We start from the raw sequence: 21172 nt of genomic DNA on the forward strand, positions 1-21172 counted from the left end.
TGCATCAGGAAATGGCTACCGTCTGCTCACAATTAGACTTTGCTTTCCGTGTATTTATGGTAAGAACAGCCATACTGAATGAAATGAGACTTTCATATAGCACAGTATCCTCTCTGGTAGTTACCAGAAGCTGATGTTAAGAAGCATGGTCCTTCTGTGATATACTTTTCTTTACTTTTAACTAATACCAGTTATCCATGGTTTTGGGTCTACCTGAGCCAAACTCAGGGGTTTCATCTGAAATGTCATGTTAGGTGTCCACATACGGAATTAATTCAACTCATTTTTTAATGCACTTCAAAAAACCAGTGTGTTTTTCTATACACTTGAAGCGTATAGAAAAAGTACCTTTTCATTCTTTTAAGGTTGCTTTCTGATAATTTCCTGGGTGTTCTCTCCTTATACTGTGAGAAATAATGAATATTTATTCTGTAAGCCATTCATTATTTTATAGACATGTATTCTCTTTATCTTATTCATCTCTTTCCAAACTGAAAAGTATTTTTTTGGGGGTCTCTTTTCATTTATATCTTTGCTTTATCTACTCACTCTGCAACCTCTTTTATTTTAGAGAGGGTAACCAGATATACAAATTGTGCAAAATGTTGATACACAATGGATTTTTATGACAGAATGACATTTTCTGTATAATTTTCAGTTCTTTTCCTAATAATTCCAGAATTCCTATTGCCTTTTTAACTGCCTCAGAGCTTTCAAATGATTTTTAGGGGGAATGGAGCGGCTTTAACAGCTCCTTTCTTGAGTGATAATAGCTAATTTTGGACTCATCACTGTCTCCATATAGTCAGGATTGGTTTTCTCCAGGCATTAAGTTTGTATTTCTTCATGTAGAAATTAATTTGACTTTTTGATCATCCATTTGGTTCAGTATATGTGATATTTCCAGATGTTACTGACTTAAAGCAATGCAGTGGAATCATGAAGTGTGATTTTTTTCTTTGCAAAAAAAGTACCGGTCTTTTTCCAGTATATCAAATTCATGTTTTCATTTCTATTAATTTGCTCTGTACAGAAAAAGTCTGTAGATCTCAGGAGCTTCCTTACAGCCTTTTAAGGAGATTGACGTAACTTTTATAATTTTATTCCTCTTTTACTGAGGTTAATATAAGCAATTAATAACTCAGTAATTTTATACTTCAGTTCGTCTAGAACTCTTGACTCGTGTGTAGTCACTTTTCAACAGATGAGATTTTGCTAAAATCTTTTCCTTCTGACATTTTGGTTTGAAACCAGTCTTGAAAATCATTCCTAATATGGAATGGTAACACCTCTTTTATAGTGAACAGCTGTGAAATAATTTCTTTGCGATCTCTGTTGTGATTCTGTCTTTCCTGAATGCTGCACAGAATCATAGAAGCATTAGTTGGCTGTCTGCTCCAGCTCAAAGCAGGAATATTGTTGGTGCTAGATCCAGTCATTCATGATTTTGTCTGGATGAGTCTTGATACCTCTGGGGATGGACATTCCGCGTGCCCTCTGGGCATCCTGTTACTGATGCTGCACTTCCCTCTTAGTGAAAAGTTCTGATGTCCAATCTGAATTTGCTAATCATACCACTTAATTATTTATCAACCTCACTGATTCTCTGGTGGTCTTCCTTTGTTTCTGACATTTGAAAAGTATATTTTTTTTCCTTCATGCCTTTAGCATGTTGCTAGCTAAAAGCTGATTTTTGTATTGCCTTATTCTGGTTTTAAAATTTGGTGGTGGTTATCCCATCTTATTTAAATTCCTTATTTTGATCTGATTTCCACTTTCTAAAGATGACTTTTTGCATGTGATGCTTTCCTTCATGTTGTAGCTTTTGAAGTAACTTTAAAGTCTTTTGGGGCATGAGTTATGCGTTTGTTGAGTGCTAATGGAGTATCTTTATATAATACTTGCTATTGGGTAATCTGAGTATGCTAAGATCGCTAACACAAAATGTTTCTTTTACAGTTATGTATTAAACTAGGTATTTTTCTTCATTTAGGATTAAACTCAGAGTTGCTTTTCACATGTGAGTTCCCTGATAAATGGCTGTGATGCATGAGTGGGTCTCTTATAATAAACTAAATATCTAGATCAAATCCAATCTAAAAGGGAATAACTCGAAAATCCTTGTTGCCTTGTTTTCTGCTATTATGGTCTCTTAACTCTTACCTTTTTTTACTAGCTGTTGTCTTTCCTTTTGTTTATAAAATATTGTTTTCTTGTTTTTTTTAATATCTTCATCTTCCTGAAAAATGTGGCTGATACATCAGTAATAGATATCTATCATGAAAGCATATTGAAGAGGTTTTATTGGACTACAGAATCCTTTTATGAGGAAGGGGTAGGAATACATGCTTCTCTAACTTTCATTCAGTGTTTTCTGCACTGAGAATTTACTGTTAGATGTTGAAATACTCCATTTTGTATTAATAAAGCTTATAGCTTTATTGTAGATGGGATGGTGTGATAATAACACTTATTTGAAGTGGAACTTCCAAGTAGCTTTGCCTCTAGTGCCACAGGGCTATCCTGATTCAGCTTTGCCTGGCACATAGGTTTAAGATGAAAAAGACAACTGTTAAGAGAAATTTTTGTTCTGGTAGCTAATTTAAAGCAGGCTATGTTGAACTACAGTTGTTGATTATGTAGATGAATAACTAGTTTTGAATCACTGTACGTTTTCATATTGCTAAATATTTGCACTGAAAAAAATACCGACCTTAAAAAAATTACTTATAACGCAGAGTTTAATTGTTTACTGCCATCTCTGCATTCCCCAGAACACTTGAGTTAGAAAAATTAGTTAGGTTTTGTTCCTTGATTATGAATCCTAAACCTTTTGCCAATTCACACTTCCTGCGTCTCTCTGTTGCTTTGACTCCCGTTTCTCGTCTATGTTGTGTATTGACTGATCTCTTCCATTCGTTTCCTCATCCCTGTGCCTTTGCCCTTTCCCCATATGGGGTTAGTTTTCCCACCATATGCGAAAGCGATGAATATAGATATTGGGGTTTTTTCTGGCTTTCAGAGGTTTGAAATTGCGGTAGCTTCCCAGGAGCCCTTTAACCTTGCTCAAGATGTGAGACAAATACTCCCAGATCATGGCCCAGCCACAACAAAGGATGCCTCAGCTCCTTCTGAATGGCAATGCTACTCATTTAGGGAGTAGGAGAGGACCTTTATATCCCACCACTGAAGTGGAATGCTTGGATCCCAGCTGAACCAAAAAAAGAGGGAGAGCTGTTGGGTCATGTCCTTCTGTAAAGGAAGAGAAAATTAACTCTTGGATGAGTAATCATAAAGGAAATGTTTCAACTTTGCTTAGTTTTTATTTAACTAACATTTTCCCTAAAATAAATAAGCATATGGTCTGAACAAAAAAATGCAAAATTTGACCTTTGAAAATGATAAAGTGCTTTGCAGTTACTGTGATTCAAAAAAAATACTGCTTGTTTTAATAGAAGTCCCTGTTTATCCAATGCAATTTTGTAATTATTCTTTGCAGTTTTCTCTGTCCGGATGGTAAATATTGCTACATTGTTTACTCAATTCTTTTTTCCTTCTGTTTTGAAAAAATAGGACTTTTAAACTCTATTTAAAAATTGAATAGTTACTCTGTTTAATATTTCTTTTTTTCTCTCTCTCTCAACAAATGAAAAAAGTGTGTTACACAGACTTATTTTTTTCTGTTCCATTTAAAGTTTTCTCCTCCCCTACTCATACTCCCATTCTTGTTGCTAATGAGTGTATCATCTAAAAATAGCTATGTTCATCATTCTATAATATTTTGTATCTTTCTAGATTGGAGGCCAGTGTAATTGTAAGAGACATGTGTCTGGCAGACAATGCAATCAGTGCCAAGAAGGATTCTACAATCTACAACAGTCAAACCCTGATGGCTGCAGTCCCTGTAACTGTAATACCTCTGGGACAGTCAATGGAGATATTACCTGTCACCAAAATTCAGGCCAGTGCAAGTGCAAAGCAAATGTTATTGGTATGTGTAATGCAAGAGTTCGGAGCCATTTTTCTTGTTATCTCTGGAAATAAAACACAGTTGTTTCCTAAATGAAAAGTGTAGTAAACTTCTTTGCTGAAGGCAGACTATAAAAATGAATGAAATTAACTGTTGAAAAATTATTAATTTAATAATTCTACAGCTTGAAGCTTAGTTTAATCAACCCTTTAGAAGTTTCTTTACGGCATAGCTGCATTAGCTTACATAGCTCCACACTAATAAGTCACAGAAATAATGTAATTTGCTTACTGCATAGATGTTTCTTTTAGGAAATTAACACTTTTTCAAAATGTTTTATACTTAATGAGTTCTAAGCAAATCGTTTCCATGCTAGTTTTCTTAATAGACCAAAATAAATGGATTTTTTTCTCAAAATATTCTGTGCTACAGGGTCCTTTGTGATAAATCTATCCATTTTTTTCTATTATATTTCTTTGAACTGTTCCTATGAAATGCAAAATAAGTCAACATAATTCCACAGATCATGTACATAGCTAGGGTTAGTTATCAAGGGCCACATAATTTTAATTTTGTAATTCAATGCCAAGCTGATTATAATAAACTGCTACCTTCTGTGTTATTTATCATTTTTTTACAAGACGTGCTTTTTTGTTTGTTACTCCCACAGGTATTTTTCAGAAATTAGATTTGATTATAGCAATTTATTACTTCCAGCATATTTGAGGGGAGCCACAGCCACATAAGGACAAAATTTATCAAGTGCCCAAAATACACAGTATATATAATACACTTTGAAATGTTGATGTATGGGAATATTATGCAAGGAGAATTTCCTGATAAAGTGAGCCTTGCATGGTAACTGTACATGTCTCAGACTATACATGTGTCTCAAAAAAAAAAAAAATATCATTTTCTGCTTTGTTATTAACACAATTAGTAATTCATTTTTTCTTTAGCTAACCGTGGTTGTGGTTTGTATTAATGATGTTCAAGTATATGTTAACTTGCAAGTCTCACTGACTTGTGAATATTGATTTATTTATAATATTGTGGGTCTTTGTTTATTCTTTCTTCTAATTTCCAAAAGCAAATACAAAATAACAAAAAATAATGAAAATGACTCTAAGCAGACGTAAGCCTGAACAGTTTCTGTCCTCCGCCCTGTGGAATGCCAAGTACCCATGTTTTCCATACAATAAAAGCGGTGCTAGGAGTAAAATATAATCTCTGTGCATCTTAAAACCACACCGTACATTCGATAAAACGACTTCAGAGCATTCTTAGTTATATATGCTTTGCCTACATTTCATGTTTGCATCTGTGAAAACCTTAACTCAGTGGGAGTTTGGTATACGAGAAATGCACAGTCTGGTTCTCATATCTTTGATGAAAACAAGAAGAATTATTTTTATTTCCACTGAAGTAGTAATACAAAAAATGTGTAAATGTATGCTTTCTGCAAATTTATCTGTAACTATGGTGGGGGGCTGTAGTTATGCAAGTGTTTATTCGCGGGCTAAAGACCTAGTTCTTTCCAGAATGGATTCTCTTTTTTGGTTTCCCAAACCAATTTTAAGTAAGCCTCTGTGTATTGGAATGTGTGCAGCAAACTTTAACAAGGAGGTTTCCTCTTTGGATTTCTAAATTGGTTTTTAGAGCAATCTGTCTATTGCCATTTTATCTATTTAAACAAACGCGATAACAGAAAAATGCAACTATGGACTGCGGTGTTATGAAACATGAACTGTTAGAGTTAACACAACTGTTAAATCTTACTAATGATTCTATCACCAGTAAAATACATTAGCACCAATAATTTTATTAAAGTAGGTCATTCATCTAGAATAAAAAGGTAGAAGAATGTGAATTAAATGCCAAGCGTGCTAACTCCCCTGTACTTGTTAACATTGAATGTGATGCCCTGTAGGCCTTCCTCAGTATCGTTAGGAATAGATTACCTGTCAGGAATATGTATGGCATATTCAAATAAGCACTGCGCATATTTTTAAAACTGATATGATATGAATCCATGTAGACCAATTTTAATAGTTCAAAATGAGTCATAATTCTTGTTAACAATACAGTTATTTTTAAAATTTGCAGCAATAGTGGTCCTTTTTTATTTTCCTTATTGAAATTAAATGATATGCCTTAGGTGAGTCATTCATCACTGTTAAAGGAACTTGCCTTCTGTTGGAGTTTTTGAGTTTTTATCCATATGTATAATGCATTTCCTACCATTTTTAGTTTTATTTTTCTACATGTAAGTTGCTAGATGTATTTTTATATGGTTTTGTATTTTTTAAACGCAGACAATATTTTGCTAAAACACTGTATTTATATTTTTCTGTATGCAACAATTAAGTGATGGCTTCATAGTGAGCGATTTTCCCATTGCAAGGGAAAACACATAACTGAATTTGCATTTTTCATATAATAATCTAGTTTGCTTTCTTGTAATGTACATTTTATAAACCAAAATACAAATGCCATCCCTTGGGGCAGGGATAAAGCAAGCGATGACTTTGAAAACTAAGCTAATAAAACTACAGGATGAAGTATGAAGAAAACAGTTTAGATTTTAATATACTGCAGGACTTAACTAAATCATACATTTAGATAAAAATATTTCATTTTGGGTTGTGGGAAACATTTTCTGCTTTCAGTAATGGCTAACAATAAACACTAACATAAATGTGATCAATGTTAAAATGGGAGTACGGTGTTAAGTAAATCATTCATCATAATTAGTCTGAGTTGTGTTGACTAAGAGTATATTTAATATTTTTAATATAATATATAAATCTGATATCAGAACAGATTGAGAGCCCAGTGCAATTCCCTGTATATTGCATTTCTACAGTATAGGGTGAAGAGTTCACATAAGCATCGGTTGTGCAACAGGTCCTGTTCTGGGGGACAAAGAGATTAATTCTGTGTTGTCTTAGAAATGTTACAAAGAATCTCCTGCAGAAATACCTTAAATTGTGTTGAGAAGCCAGCAGAAACACATCACTTCTGAAACAAATTGGAAAAGTAAACAGATTTTTGGGATGCCACTATTATTCAATTGATTTTTGCAGCGCTGTCATTCCTATTAATTATGCTCGTGAAGAATATTAGTCCTTTCCTTTCTCTTTTTTTTTTTTTTTTTTTTTTTCCAAGCGTAGTATACTTGTCCTTTTTTAAAATTGAAATCAATAGCTTTTCAGCTTTTTTTATTAATACCTTTTCTCTTTCCAGGTCTTAGGTGTGATAGTTGCAATTTTGGATTTAAAGCTCTCAGATATTCTAATGAAGATGGATGTGAGCCTTGTTGGTGCCACAGCCACGGCTCAGTGAACCAATTCTGCAACCCTCTCTCCGGGCAGTGCAATTGTAAAGAACGAGTGAAGGGGCTTCACTGCGACACCTGCATGGACAACTTTTACGGGCTGGATGTAACTGGTTGTAAGGCTTGTGAATGTAACGTTGCAGGGTCGTTTTCTGGAACTGTGTGCGATGCGAAGACGGGGCAATGTCCATGTAAACCAAATATTGGAGGAAGACAATGCGATGAATGCCTAGATGGCTACCACAAAGTACAGGAAAATCATTCCTTTGTTTGTCTGCCGTGTAACTGTGATAAGGCAGGTACAGTAAACGGCTCTCTGCTTTGTGACAAATCAACAGGACAGTGTCCTTGCAAAGCTGGTGTCACTGGCCTTCAGTGCAGTCAGTGCATGCTTCACACGTACAACCTCAGCATGAACAACCTCCTCGGCTGCCAGCGTTGCGACTGTGACGCTCTGGGCACATTGGCAGGAACAGTTTGTGACCAAGTTTCTGGACAGTGTGTCTGTCTGCCTCAGCGTCAGGGGAGAAGGTGTAATGAGTGCAAACCAGGTAAGGAAATTGGAAGACAATCTATTTGATGTGGTAAGTTTTGCTTTGTTGGATATCATCATACTTCTTTCTACAGTTTTTAATATGTGCTCAGACAGCGTCACGTCTGGCCTGTCTCTGACTTACGCAATTAATTATTTTTCCATTTCTTCCTAACTGTGTAAGTGAGAAGGAAGTATTAACATCCTGATCACCACCAAATATTTATTCTGTTGTCAGACGTTGTATAATTTGTGTCATTACTGCAGTTTTAACATGTCAAAATAAGGTTTGGATGGCAGAGATCAAGCTCTTCAAGAAGGGCACTTCATGCATAAAGCTGACCATGGTGGGAGGTACGGAGATGGTTGCTTAAACATTTGATGAGGCTGGCAAAGATGCCACTTATAAAGCATTCACCTGCCTTGCTGTGGTGAGGATGTGCTGGCTTTCGCAACGGCCGCTTGCAGTTCAGCCCCACCAGTAGGTAATACTGCAGTTGTTACGTATCAGTTCAAGATGTTGAACCATGTTGCTGTACACAGAGCTTAAATTTTCATTATAAGTGGGAAGCTCTGTAGCTATATTTTAATATTTTTGTTTTAAAAAGTACGTGGGTAAAGTGAAACTCTAGGTAATATTAACCTACCCTTAGTAATAATATTAAACAGATAGATTTACTTCAAGTTAAATACATATGCAATTTATTAAAGCAGCAGGTCACATTAAAAGGTACATTATAGCTCCATTGGTTTTAATATGCCATTCAATAATTTGAACAGAGGTTAAAAAAGCTGCTTAACCTCCATTAACTATTTTTAAAAATACTTTCATTTAAATTATTTTAGATACATATACTAATAAATAAGGCAGTGCTCTGTTTTTCTTAGTTCCTCCTCCAGTGCTATTTGACCTGCTAACCCTCTATAGCAACCACTTAATCAGAGATCGGCAGAGGAGTGATGTCAAGGCTTCCCGAGTCAGTGACCGCCCTTGTCCTTGAAAAAGAAAGGCCAGGGTTTATGCAGAACTAAATGGTTTAAAAAGGTTTAATTGATAGTATGAACAGGCTGGTTTGTAGAAAAGCTTGCATGGCACTCAAAGGAATACTTCCACATTAGTTCATGTTAAGAAAAAAAAAAAATAAAAATCTTGCTGTAAGAATTATTTTTACATTTTTAAGTAATAAGTATAAGCACGTACGTGCTGAACACTGAGGTCTCTTCTGCAGGTGAAAGTGTAAATCCTTATCATTGAAAAGCGTTGTATTTTTCTTAGTTGTAGCACAGTGTACTATGGTACTTTCACTGACATTTTTGTTTTGATCCCAGTGTGGGCTCATTTAGACATTTAATATATTTCACTTTTATATAAATATTCTTTTATAGTATGTTCCAAAGGAGAGTTTTCTGTTAAGCAGGGGTGAGTATAACCTGCTACTAATACTGGTATTAAGTTGTATAAGTATGGAAGAGGTTGATTGGTTTCAAGTAGTCTAAACATGTCCTATGCCTTGGAACAAAGATAAGAAAACAAACTCTAAGTATATATGTAACCAACACAGCCTCATTCAGAGCACAGAATTAATAATTAAAACTGGAAGCCTTAAAAACATACTGAGGCCACCTTAGGCTGCTGGGACATTTCAAGTCTGTGGTATGAGCTTCCTTAGGGGAATACAGGTCATATGTCTTTTTCTTTTCCAATTATTTATTCTGTGTAATTAGAAGACTGTTATAGTTAGTGGTATTTAAAATAACATCCTATTGTAGCAGATTTTCCATGTGCTTTGATAAAAATTTGAGAGGTTTCCAAAAGTTACCAAAATCTTAATGCAGGAACATTTACCAATGGAGAAAAATTGAAACTGGATGTAACTTCAGGAAATTATTTTATCATGACATTTGTTTTTTTTTAAAAACCCCAACTCTTTACAGAGCATTTAGCCATGTGTTTCATGTATTACATTTTATCCATGACCCGCCGTCTTCGACTTTGTTCTCATACAAGTAACGTTTTTGGTAGATTTCTGTACATTTAAAATTTTTTTAAACTAATAGTGTATGCAAAGAGAGGAACACTTGATCCTAACATGAAACCAAATGAAAGAGAAGCTTTACCTTGTATATAAACTTGCTTTAGAGATGTCCTAGATTGCAGTGGTAGAAAACGGATCTTTCCAGCCCCCAAATAGTTGTGAACTATTATTTGGCACATTGTCCCTGCCTCGTTCCGGGACTGTGTTGCCACACGGACTAGGATTTGTGCCATATAAATCCAGTTCAACACAGATATTGAATCCTGTTATGAGAGCAGCAAAGCTGTTAAAAAAAAAAAAAAAAAAAAAAAAAAAAGGTCATTTTGTAAGTGCTTTACTAGGTGACCATAGTTTTTCATGGATCAGTACGTAGTATGGAAAAGATGTAAACCAGCATGTAGGATGTGTAGCCAGGGACCAATACTGAGTTTCTTTTGTACGTACTATCTCTCTTCTTGGCCAGAAGAATGTGAAGTATGTTGTGACATCGTTATCAGTGTTGTTAATTGCATTTTGAAGCACAGACTGTGGTTAAGAAATAAGCATTACCACCATAGTTGGTAAGCATGTAAAAGTGCTAAGGAATTGTTCGGGTGTTCCTTTTCTGTGGGCTATACAGTGGGAGAAATAGTAAGAGTATAATTAAAAAATGAAGATGAATACTTTGCTATGACTTTCATTCTTCCTTTTGAAGAGTATGTTTGATTGACAAATGTGATCAGTTATGGTTGAATTGGAAAAAAATCTGAAAAAGAATACACATAATACTAGTTATATACGTAGATCTTGTAGAGATTTGCGGTGGCTGTCTTAAAATTGGAAATTGGCTCTATTATACAATAGTGGATCCTTCATAAAGCAACTTTTATGAGCCCTTCTAACCTTGATGTAAATTAAGCTTGCATTAAGTTGTTTCTTACTCTTTCCTGCCAAATTCTAGGTGGTGGGAGTAAATAATAATCATGGTTATGACAAACAGTATGAATTTGGAATCTAGTGTTTCTTCTCACTTTGTCTGCATTTAATCATGTTAATTTACTTATAAATTAGTTGGGGGAAGGACTTCCTCTCATTTCCCTGTCCCTTACTTTTACTTTAAAAAAAAATTTTACTCGCTGCTTCTGAAAAAAATAATAAATAAAAAAAATTGTGGTAGTGTCCAGAAACTTAGTTAAACTTCTAGATCATTTCTAAAAGATTATTATAAAAAATATCATACCAAATCCTTCGCTGCCCTATAGTGGTTTAGGTGGTATGACATTAGGAGAGCCAAGATGTTTAACTTTAAGGTATAGATTCTTTATAATTATGAATTTCACTGCTATGACAAAAACAATACATGCTGTAGTGATCAATCCTGCTCAGCTAAAATGAATTTATCTTCTAGAGATGTGCTTATTCCCCCGCTATATTTTTTTCTTAAACATTAGTTTCATGCAAAATTTCAGATGATCAGGGATCTGCTTTAGCCTGAGTGCTTATTTACTGCAACTATAAACTGGGTCCTGAAGAAGTGCTTTGACCTTCTGCAGGAGTCCAGGCTTAAACTTGTTTCCTATCTTCCTGTTACGTTCTTTGAGTGGAGTCGTTCATTGTGCTCAAGAGTGACATTGCTGGGAAATGGTCTCCTCTATTTATGCACAGGATGGGCACTGTACTGCGCAGACAACTGCAGTATGAGATAATACATGCTGCCTCACTAATAACTTCAAGCTATTTGGTCTCTGTGGTGGCTCAGTTCGGGGCCTCTCTGGAATAAAGTGCCAACAGCATGGTTTTTTATGATGCGAATGTATGTTAACTGGAGACTGATATCACTTCACTGTCCACTTGAGATTTATCTCACTGAGGACCAGAGGCTAAACTTGAACAAAGGTTTGAGCAGTAAAATTGTAATGTTTTCAATTTGTTTAGTTCCTCTGCTATTTGGATATGAGCTCACAGTGCAACACTGCTGCAAAGACAGAGAATACCACCCTAGGGGTGTATATATAAAGCTATCTCTTGTACGACAAAATAAATAATAAGGCCTTGGGTGATATGACATGTTACAATACAATTTTGGGCTCTTTATTATAAAGCAGGACATCGGGAAGTTATCGGATGGCAAAAAAAGATTCGGTAACTGAGAACATGACTAACAAGAAACTGATTGAACTTTATCTGGAGAAGGAAAGTGCCTGAGAAGCCTGTGCAAATACTGCATATCTGAGTAACGCTTGAAACTCTTCTATTGAAGTTGTGAAATAATAATTAATAGTAACCAGCTGACAGAGATAGAAACTTGTATCAATGGCCCTGTCTTAGGATTGGTGTTCAAAGACAGGTACTTGCAGTTGACTAGTGCCAGTTAATACTGTGTCACCACGATCATTTGCAGAACTCTCAGACATTGCTATATTTTTAATCAAATATAAAACTCAAAAAAAAAAAAAGCAGAGTAATTTATGTGAAAAACCTAGTTAAACGTCCATTAATATTCAGGTAAAAACAAAAAATAATTTTGGAAAATTATGTAATTATATTTCTTTCTGCTATGCCATTACTTGAATTGTTTTGCCATCAGCCATATAGAAAAGAAATTGGTAGGAATGAAAGAAGTCCATACATAGCAAAATAGATTATGCAAGTGGTAGAGCATCATTTAAAAAAACATGTGTAAAAGCTGTTTTGTTTGGAATTTCAGGTGAGGCTGTGAATAAAGGGTAAATTCTTCAATGACCAGATTAGAGATGTATAAACTCTAACTGTATTTATCAGTAATGTGTTAGAGACTTGCATAGATAAAGATTGCTTGTGAGGGCAATAGGATGGAAGATACTATAGCAGAAGCATACCAAATATACTGTGGGGAGGGTGAAGTGAATGCTGCAGTTCATAATTGGAAGTAATACAGGAACAGAAGCATAGGATTCAGAAAGGAAGCATAAGATTCAGAATGAAAGCTTTTTAATAGCAGTTAAGTAAATTTTTTTAATCAATTTATTAGCTTCTGTAGAAGTATTTGTGTAGGATAAAGCTCTATGTTGCGGAGGGGTAAAATATAAATTTTACATAGACCTGGGAATGTTCATCAAATGTAGTTTTTCCTAAGAAATGTCCTCATGTTTCAAGGATTAAGCCTGTTTGAGAAAGATTGTGAGACTTTCTTAAGAAACTATGTGCATTTCTTGTATTTTGCAGCTGGCTATTGTCAGAGTTGAGATCCCGGACTAGAATGGACAAATGTCTGTTCTCATATGTTATTTTTTGTTTCTACTGCTTGTGGTGCATTCATTAGTACCTCTCATATCTTTGGGTCTTTACTTTCCCCACGGTTAACGTACTCCTCCTATTTTGCATTTGCTCTGTCTGAAATAGTCTGAAAAGAGAGGATAAAAAATTCAGGGTTGGCAACTGGCGGATGAATAATAGCTTTACAAAGTGGCAGTGAGAATATTTAGAAGCTCAGCTCTGCAGGAGGACTATATGGCTTTATTTGAGTTGATGTGTGTGTTACCTAAGCTTTGGTTCTGTTGTTTCATCCCCAATTATACACAAGTTGATAATAACTTACTGTGTTCACTTTTTGCATATTGTCAATTCTCAAAATCCCTTTCTCTTCCAGGTTTTTATTTTTCTCCATCCAGCGCCACTGGCTGTTTGCCCTGCCTGTGCCACAAAGCTGGTTCAGCGAATCAGATCTGTGATAAACTAACTGGCCAATGTATTTGCCAAGATGCCTCTGTAACAGGACAGACATGTGAACGTTGCAAAGAACTTTATTTTGGATTTAACTCTGTCACAGGGAGGTGAGTGTTTCTTTTTTGCAGGTCACTTACAACCTCCTCGTTATATTTTTCTCATAGTAACTAATTCAAAGGTTTAGTGACAATGAAAAAATGTGCTCTAGTTATGTTAACCCTTCTTTCAATTCATGTGTGCACTCTGTATAATATGTGGTACATTATACAACCCACTGTGCTCCCATGAGCTGAAGGAAATAGAAGTTCTGACACAGATTTAAGTAGAAACAACATGAAAGCTGTATAATGCTAATGCTATCTAATGTTATAGCTATTTGGCAATTGTTTCTCTACATTTCCTGTGCAACTTCAGTAAGATGGATTGGTTTCTGAGGTGTTAACCACTGTCTATTAAAATACAGGTAATGTGCCATTCTTATAACCACTGAATGCTTTCAAGGATCCCAGGAAAATATTTTAATGGAAAAAAAAAATTGTAAAAAATTACAGATATCCCTGTCTTTCCAAATTTCTTTTAGCAGCAGCAGTAGAAATACTCACAGCGCCTTTCCTCTTAAATATCTGTTTTTCTGAAGCAGTGTATTCTTTTTCAGCATTTAGTTACGTGCCACAGGGTAAATTGTTTATCTAATGTAGCCTGGGGCCTCTAGGTACGCTGAAATTATATGGATATATTCCCTGGAATGTAAAGGGAAAAAGGTATCTATAGGTAGTGCATTGTTATTCCAACTATTGCTCTATCTTTCTTTTTCAGGATCATCTTTCTTGCCTAATCCCCACAATCTGAATTTCCTTTTAAATATTGTCCAGAAAGAACGCACAGCTCTAAAGCTATCATATTTTCATGCAGACTGATGATGTTAAATTGTTCTGTTATATTTAGTATTTTTTGCCTTTAAAAAAAACCCCATAAACCACAGACAGAAGCAAAACCTGTATAACGTTCCCCTCCCCGTGCTCCTTTTCCCCAGCTAGTATGGGGTAGACATGCTTTTAGGCAGTGATTATCAGTGCAGTCTTGCATATATTTGACATTATTCTGCAGATTTTTCACTTTAACTTTTATGTTACTGTCACTCATTAGGAGATTTTTAAAATTATTTTTTACTGTTGTGGGTCACAGAGGCATCTGCTAATGGCCATCAAGTAATTTGTAGGAATAAGGACTTCCTATTTTCACTTCCTGTCATTTCTAATGGTGAGGAATAAAATCTGTGTAATATTAAAGTTCCCTTTTAAATATATTTTCCTTACTATTAATCATCTTTTTTTTTTTTTTAGTTACTTGAAATAGATTCCACCCCCCCCCTCAGTTTTAGCAGGTGATGGAGAGGTTTGTGTCTGTGTTAAGCAATAGCTTTCCTGAACTAGGTACTGGCATGCAATTACTTACATTTTGAGCTGTCATCTGAAATTCAAAATGTGGAAATATCTAGAATTAGCTAGATCCGGATCTTGTTGTAAAGATAGAAAGTTTTTACAGTTCTGGAATTTGAATCAGAGTTGGCTGTAATGCCTTAATACTACTTAATCCTCGTGACAGTATTGAAGACTGCTCTGGTAGTACATTAACATGATTAACTTGTGTTGCATATGCTTGGCTTCCTTTTGGTTATCATCTACTGGGGCAAGGTACCTCTGTTCCTTAGGCAGAAGCGTTTATCCACTGAAAATGATAATCCAAGTCTTTATTTGTTAATCTATTTTAATCCATTTCTTTAACTGTTAATATCTTCTTAAAAAGAGTAATATGCTGCTTCTTTCTCTATAAAGTTGCAAAGTCATTTAAACCATCTTTGCTCCAAGTATCTTTTAAGGACCCTGTGGTTACAGAAGGAAAAGGATATGAGCTAGCTGTAGTGGCAAAGATGTATCTGTCTTGGCACTATAGCAGAAAAGAAGCAAAAGTTGTGATACACAGAGACTGTGAGGCTTTAAAATTCTCCCACTCTGAGGAATGTATATGTGAGCTGATTTAGTTTGTGATGTTTTTGAGATAAACCAGGAACTCTGTATTTTTAACGCATTTTACCTTATGAAGCGGGAAAACTTCCTTGGCAATTAATGAATTAGAAATACTGGGTGTTTGCAGCAGTCTGAACAGATCTGTAACCGTTGTGGGCATTGGTACACATTTGAAATGCTTTACCTCTGTATTGTTTACTATAATGAACTGGTCAATGAACATCACAAATTGTTTATCTATATATATATGTCTTGACAGATTACTGTTTATGAAATCCATTTAGCAAGTGAGGTTTTCCCATAAGGATGAAAAATGAAGATTTTAAACAGATTGCTGGAGAGGCTCTAACTGCACCTAGAGAGTCAATGTAATAAAGGTTTCTCTATATTAATATTACAAAAACCATTTATCCTCACAAAATCAATATTGCAATTCATCTTGGCCTGACATTTCTCTTTCCGTGTTTTAAAAGTCTGTTTTCCTTGATTATATATAATTCTATTTTAATAAAACTCAAATATATTTGACTCGGAGTATCTCGAAGAAGTAGCATTTAACAAGAAGGCTGAAAATATTTCTTACGTGATTAAAAGTTTCAAAGGATTAGGTATTTTTTAAAAACTCCGTAATGAACTAGATTCTTAATGCTGACTGAAAAGCATGAACTATGCATAGCAACAAAGCCAGTCCTAGTGTTCTGCAGTTTAAGAAAGTGATGCATGTGATGGCACAAATATAATGTGTAATCCTCTGGAGCACAATACGATGACGTGTATGCTGTTGTTTGCAGGATCTGGAGCCTAATTCAGTATAGGTGGAGGTAGGGAGCCCGCACTTTGCCTAGAAGATAACGCAACAAGCAGAAAGCAGCAGCCCCACCCTGCCAGGCACTGAGAACTATGGCTGTGTACGTGTATGTGAGTTTGATATCTCATGTGTGAATGAGAATGAAAACTGGAATACTCAGGGGACCCTTATTCGTAAGAGGTGCAGTAATATACAGGAGCAGTAACAGAAGCTTGTCTTTTGCTGTTTATCTATTGAGATATTTTTAACACATGCACCCCCAACAAAATATGTACTAATATGTAATGAAATTATGAAATAATAAAGCACTGTCTTACTGAGCAAATAATTCTGTCTTCGTTTTTTCTCTAACTAAACTGTTTTTTTCAGTCATGACATTTAAATAGTCTAAACAAAACCTCTATCTGAAGGGGGATTTGGATGCACTGTCTACAGATGAAAAGACTTAATACAGTTTGAAAAAATTGCCCTTTTCTCTTGACTATAAAAGAGAGCAAACTACAGTGTAGTGGTTTCCGAGAGAGAATGTATTTTATTTATTCCCAAAAGGATATTAGTCCATAAAACAAATTTGCAGCTTATTTTGCAGCTTTAGCTTTTATCAGCCTTTTTAAGGGTGTTGAATGATTACCCAGGAGATCACACAGCACGAGCTGCTGTAGAGTAAAGGAACTCTAATACAGAGAGCTCTGTGATGGACAGAAAATGTATGTGAAGAGTTTTCTTAAACTTGTTTAAAGATCTGTCACATTTAATGTCTATTTCACTGATTATTGACCTGAATTTTAGTGTCCTAATGTGAAAACAGTTTCCACCCTCCCTTCCTCTCTCCTTTGCCTTAAAAAGCTGATACCTAAAATATAACTGAACTCACTTTCACTTCTGCCTTCATATAGACAGAAAGAGATACACCAAGGGTGATGGTGCTAACTGGGAAAATGGCAAAGTGACTTTGCCTTGGATCTGGTGAAACTGGCCAAGGAAAAAATCAGCCAAATATAAATCAACAACTCTTGTCTGGTCTTAGGGTTAGCAGAGCAAATGGGACATGGCGTGACGGTCCCTCTCTTGGAATTCTCCAAGGTCTTTTTGCTACTTCAATCGTCTTGGGAAATGGCATCTAGAATAATTTAAAATTCCCCCAAGGCTGATGTTGCTTATGGGTGTAGTGTAGATGTCCTAGTATGTTTTAGCTGCACTGTACAGTTCTGTATTTCTCTCAGTCTATGTTTTTTCAAAATACTTTTGGTCAGCAGCGATTGAAATATAGTGAAATTAGAATCTAAAGTGTGAAGTTTTATTTGCCATTGTTGACTTCCTGTTATGACTAATAATGGCAGCCTATATTGCAATGGGTAGCATAAAAGTATTTACAGTAAGGAAAAAATTGATTTGCTTAACTTCTGAGATGTTCTGAGTCTTTGAATATTTGCATAATCTGACATTGGTATCCCTGCTATAAATGAATGTCAGTGGGGAAATAGTGAAAAACAAGCCGATCGCAAGAGATTTAACATGCAAAAGCCGAAGCATAAATAAATCCTGAAAGTACTCTACTGATGCCAGATATTTACAGAATTGAAATGTGGCATTTGTGTGATACCAATGCTTTAAATTTTTTTGTTCTTTTTAATTAAAATAATTTAATTTACACATTTAATTAAATATTCTGTTTAGTTATTTTCAGTTTTGCCCATCAGGCTGCAAAGAAAATGTGCTTTTTGTTACAATACTCATATTTCTCCTATTTTGTTTCCTTTAACTGTTTTAATCTGAGGGGTTTTTTCTCCCAATTTTTGTCTACATTCATTATACTTTATTCGCAGCGTGTTTTTTTTTTTTTCAACTTCAAGTTGCCTTTGAGGACAAGAATTTACTAATTGATTTCTTTTTCAACAAAAGCCCGGTTTCCTCTAAGTTAAAAGGTTGCCTATTTTGTGCAGAAACATATGAAACCGGTTACGCATGTATCACTGAAGTTTACAGCTCTGCAAGGAAAGTTGTGTGAGTAAGTGTAGCAGGACTGAGTGCATAATGCAGTTATTACCAAACGTTATTAGCCAGTTTGTGTATGGATCAATACATATAAGAGCTCTTTAATTCTAAGCAGTTTTTATCTAAATTAGAATATTATTCTAGCACTGAGATGTTAATGTTTATTTTTACAACGGGCACGTTTTTTGTAAGTTACTTCTTTTTTTTAATCAGGCTAATAGATTTTCTGCTTTGTCTCAGGCTACTGAATGGTTTACGATTCTTTAATTATGTTACCCAAGAATCTTTTAAACAAAACCCTACTGTGCTTAACTGGAGTGTTAATGTGTTTTGATCCCTTCCTTGATTTGTTTTTGTTTGTAGATGTCAGCACTGTAATTGTCATCCTGCAGGAGCCATTAGTGGGACTTGTCATCTTGTTACTGGACAGTGTGTTTGTAAACAGTTTGTAACTGGCTTGAAATGTGACAACTGTGTTCCCGATGCTAGTAATTTGGATGTCCACAACCTATTTGGCTGCAGTAAAAGTAAGTGGATGTTAGGTCTTAAAAGCATGTCTTTCAAATTAATGTTTTTTTATTGATTTAGTGAGTATTAAATTAGGTCAGCAGTACTAAAACTGGGTTTGACTTTTTTCTCCCCCCATATTTCTAGTCCCTGAAATTTGGGTGATTTTTTGCTGTGAGTATCTTAGGAGTGTTCTCTAGAAAGATGTACAGAGTGCTTCACATCATACACACAGCTTATGCTTGCAGTCTCACCCAGGGGAGAAGTAATGACCCTTGCACTTCCCACCATGTTCTTTGTAGCGACCAATGCAGAGTTCATCTTTTAGACACACGAATGCAATAGGATTTGTGCAATTTACAGCTTAGCCCCCTTTTCTGTCATTAACAGGAGGCAGCAGACCTGTCTTCAAAAAGTCTGAAGACCAAAAAGTCTGCTGAAGACCTGCTCCTGGTCAAAATCCCCTCCTCAGTGCAATGTAGTTTTGCCTTTCTCCTCCTGGTGCTTTTTTTTTTTTTCCCAGTCAGTTTGGGAAAACATGTGTTGTGTAGTAGAGCATCATAAATTGGTGTGTGTGTGTGGTGGGGCTAATACTATGTTGACGGTCAGACCATGAATTGTAATGAAACGCATTGCAATGGAACATCTGCACTTGCGACGAGTCTGGATATGAAGAGACGGCACAATTTCAGCCTTTGTGTCATAAGTACTCAAAATTAAATGTTCAGATTTGCTCACCAGTACACAGTCACTAAGCTGGTAGGGATTTTATTGAAATAGAGGAAAAATATTATGTAAAATAAATAATATGTATTAAGAAAATTAAATTTTTAGGTTGCCTTCAGTTCAATGTTCAGAAACGGGCTTTGAAGGCACCATACCATGCCATGCCAAACTGTGTGGGTAGGACCTCAGCTAATTCTGAAATAGTTGCGTTGTGCTTTTGTGACACACCTTACTGCTGTACACAGTTAACAGCCCAGCCTTGGAAGTCAAGTAACTGGTGAATGACATACTCTGCAGATGCCGGTTGGTGAGCAGGCCTAATTAATAATGGCCACAGTGGTCCTACTGTGAGAGTTAGCTCAGGTAGCCATGTGTAATGCAACGACAGGGCTTGACATTCCCAAGTGATCTCTGGAGTATGTTTCTGTATCCTCCTGCAACGAAATGTTTCTTTTGTGTATTCTGAATAGGTGTTTATGTGACGTTCATTGTTGTTATGTGTGCACACTGTAGATTTGCAATCAGAGATGTACCTGCACAAAGAGCTTGTTTACAAGGACAGACAGCTCTCGCTTTGATTCCAGTTTGTATTTCATTGTAAATCGGTTTAAATTTCAAATAATATCCATTGCAGAATGCACAGTGCTATAAATGGGGCAGACTGATTTGTTTTCAAAGGTGATTATTTTTCCCCCTCAAAGTTTGGAAGTGTTTATATACCGTTTTGTTTTCCCCTGTGCTCTTCTGTAGAAGGCATAGTATCTATTCATTGTGCAGATAGTTGATTGGCTTGTTGTTTCTTTAAAAAACGTAGGATGTTTCAACTGAATGTATAATAATAATAATACATGGCACTTTTATGATGCTGTTCATCTTCAAAGTGCTTTACAAACATAAACTAACCTACTTATTTATGTTGGGATATACATTGGATAAAGGTCAATGGCAATTCAACTATAAAATTGATTAATAATAATATGACATAGATAAATAATATCTTAGATTTTAGTTAGAAAAAAATATATCAGGCAGTAGTCTAAATGACAAGCGGAGTCCTCTTCTGGACATAAATGATATAGCAATTGCAGTCTTGGTTATTCATACCAAATATTTTAACTTGTTGCACAGAAATGGAGCTTTGCCTGCCTTGATATTTGTCGTTATTTTCATTGCAACACAGTATTTTGTTGACACATACCATTACTGGTTATAATTCCCCTTTGCCAAGGGAAGCAAACATAAGTTGCTGTCACTGTCCGAGTAACATTATTTAAGGAAAAGACCTGCTTTCAATTTTCCTGCCCAAGAATATCTTAGATGCTCCATAAAAAATCTGAAATACAGTTGCTTACGCATGTAAAATGTAAACCAGCACACATGTGGGAGCAATATGCAATAGTGTGAGACTGAGAATGGAGAATGAAGGGTAATGCTGGTAAATTTGTATGATTGCTTAGGTCTTGTAAGCACATATTACATGGAGATAAACTTTCAAAAATGGCAAAAGGATTTAAGATCACCTATTTCCTTTGATTCTCAAACTTTACTCC

The 21172-nt window shown here is 35.4% G+C and overlaps 1 protein-coding gene across 1 annotated transcript in view; it reads left to right on the forward strand.

Annotated features, from left to right (window-relative positions):
- The window catches only part of USH2A (usherin), a 395028-nt gene that overhangs the window by 63205 nt on the left and 310651 nt on the right, over positions 1-21172 (forward strand). Inside the window, exons 12-15 of the mRNA XM_063328461.1 lie at positions 3796-3991; positions 7217-7858; positions 13483-13666; positions 18753-18916. Coding sequence (XP_063184531.1) covers positions 3796-3991; positions 7217-7858; positions 13483-13666; positions 18753-18916 — 1186 coding nt within the window. The remainder of the gene's footprint in view (positions 1-3795; positions 3992-7216; positions 7859-13482; positions 13667-18752; positions 18917-21172) is intronic.

The sequence above is a fragment of the Chroicocephalus ridibundus genome, chromosome 3 (assembly GCF_963924245.1).
Source record: "Chroicocephalus ridibundus chromosome 3, bChrRid1.1, whole genome shotgun sequence".
Classification (NCBI taxonomy): domain Eukaryota; kingdom Metazoa; phylum Chordata; class Aves; order Charadriiformes; family Laridae; genus Chroicocephalus; species Chroicocephalus ridibundus.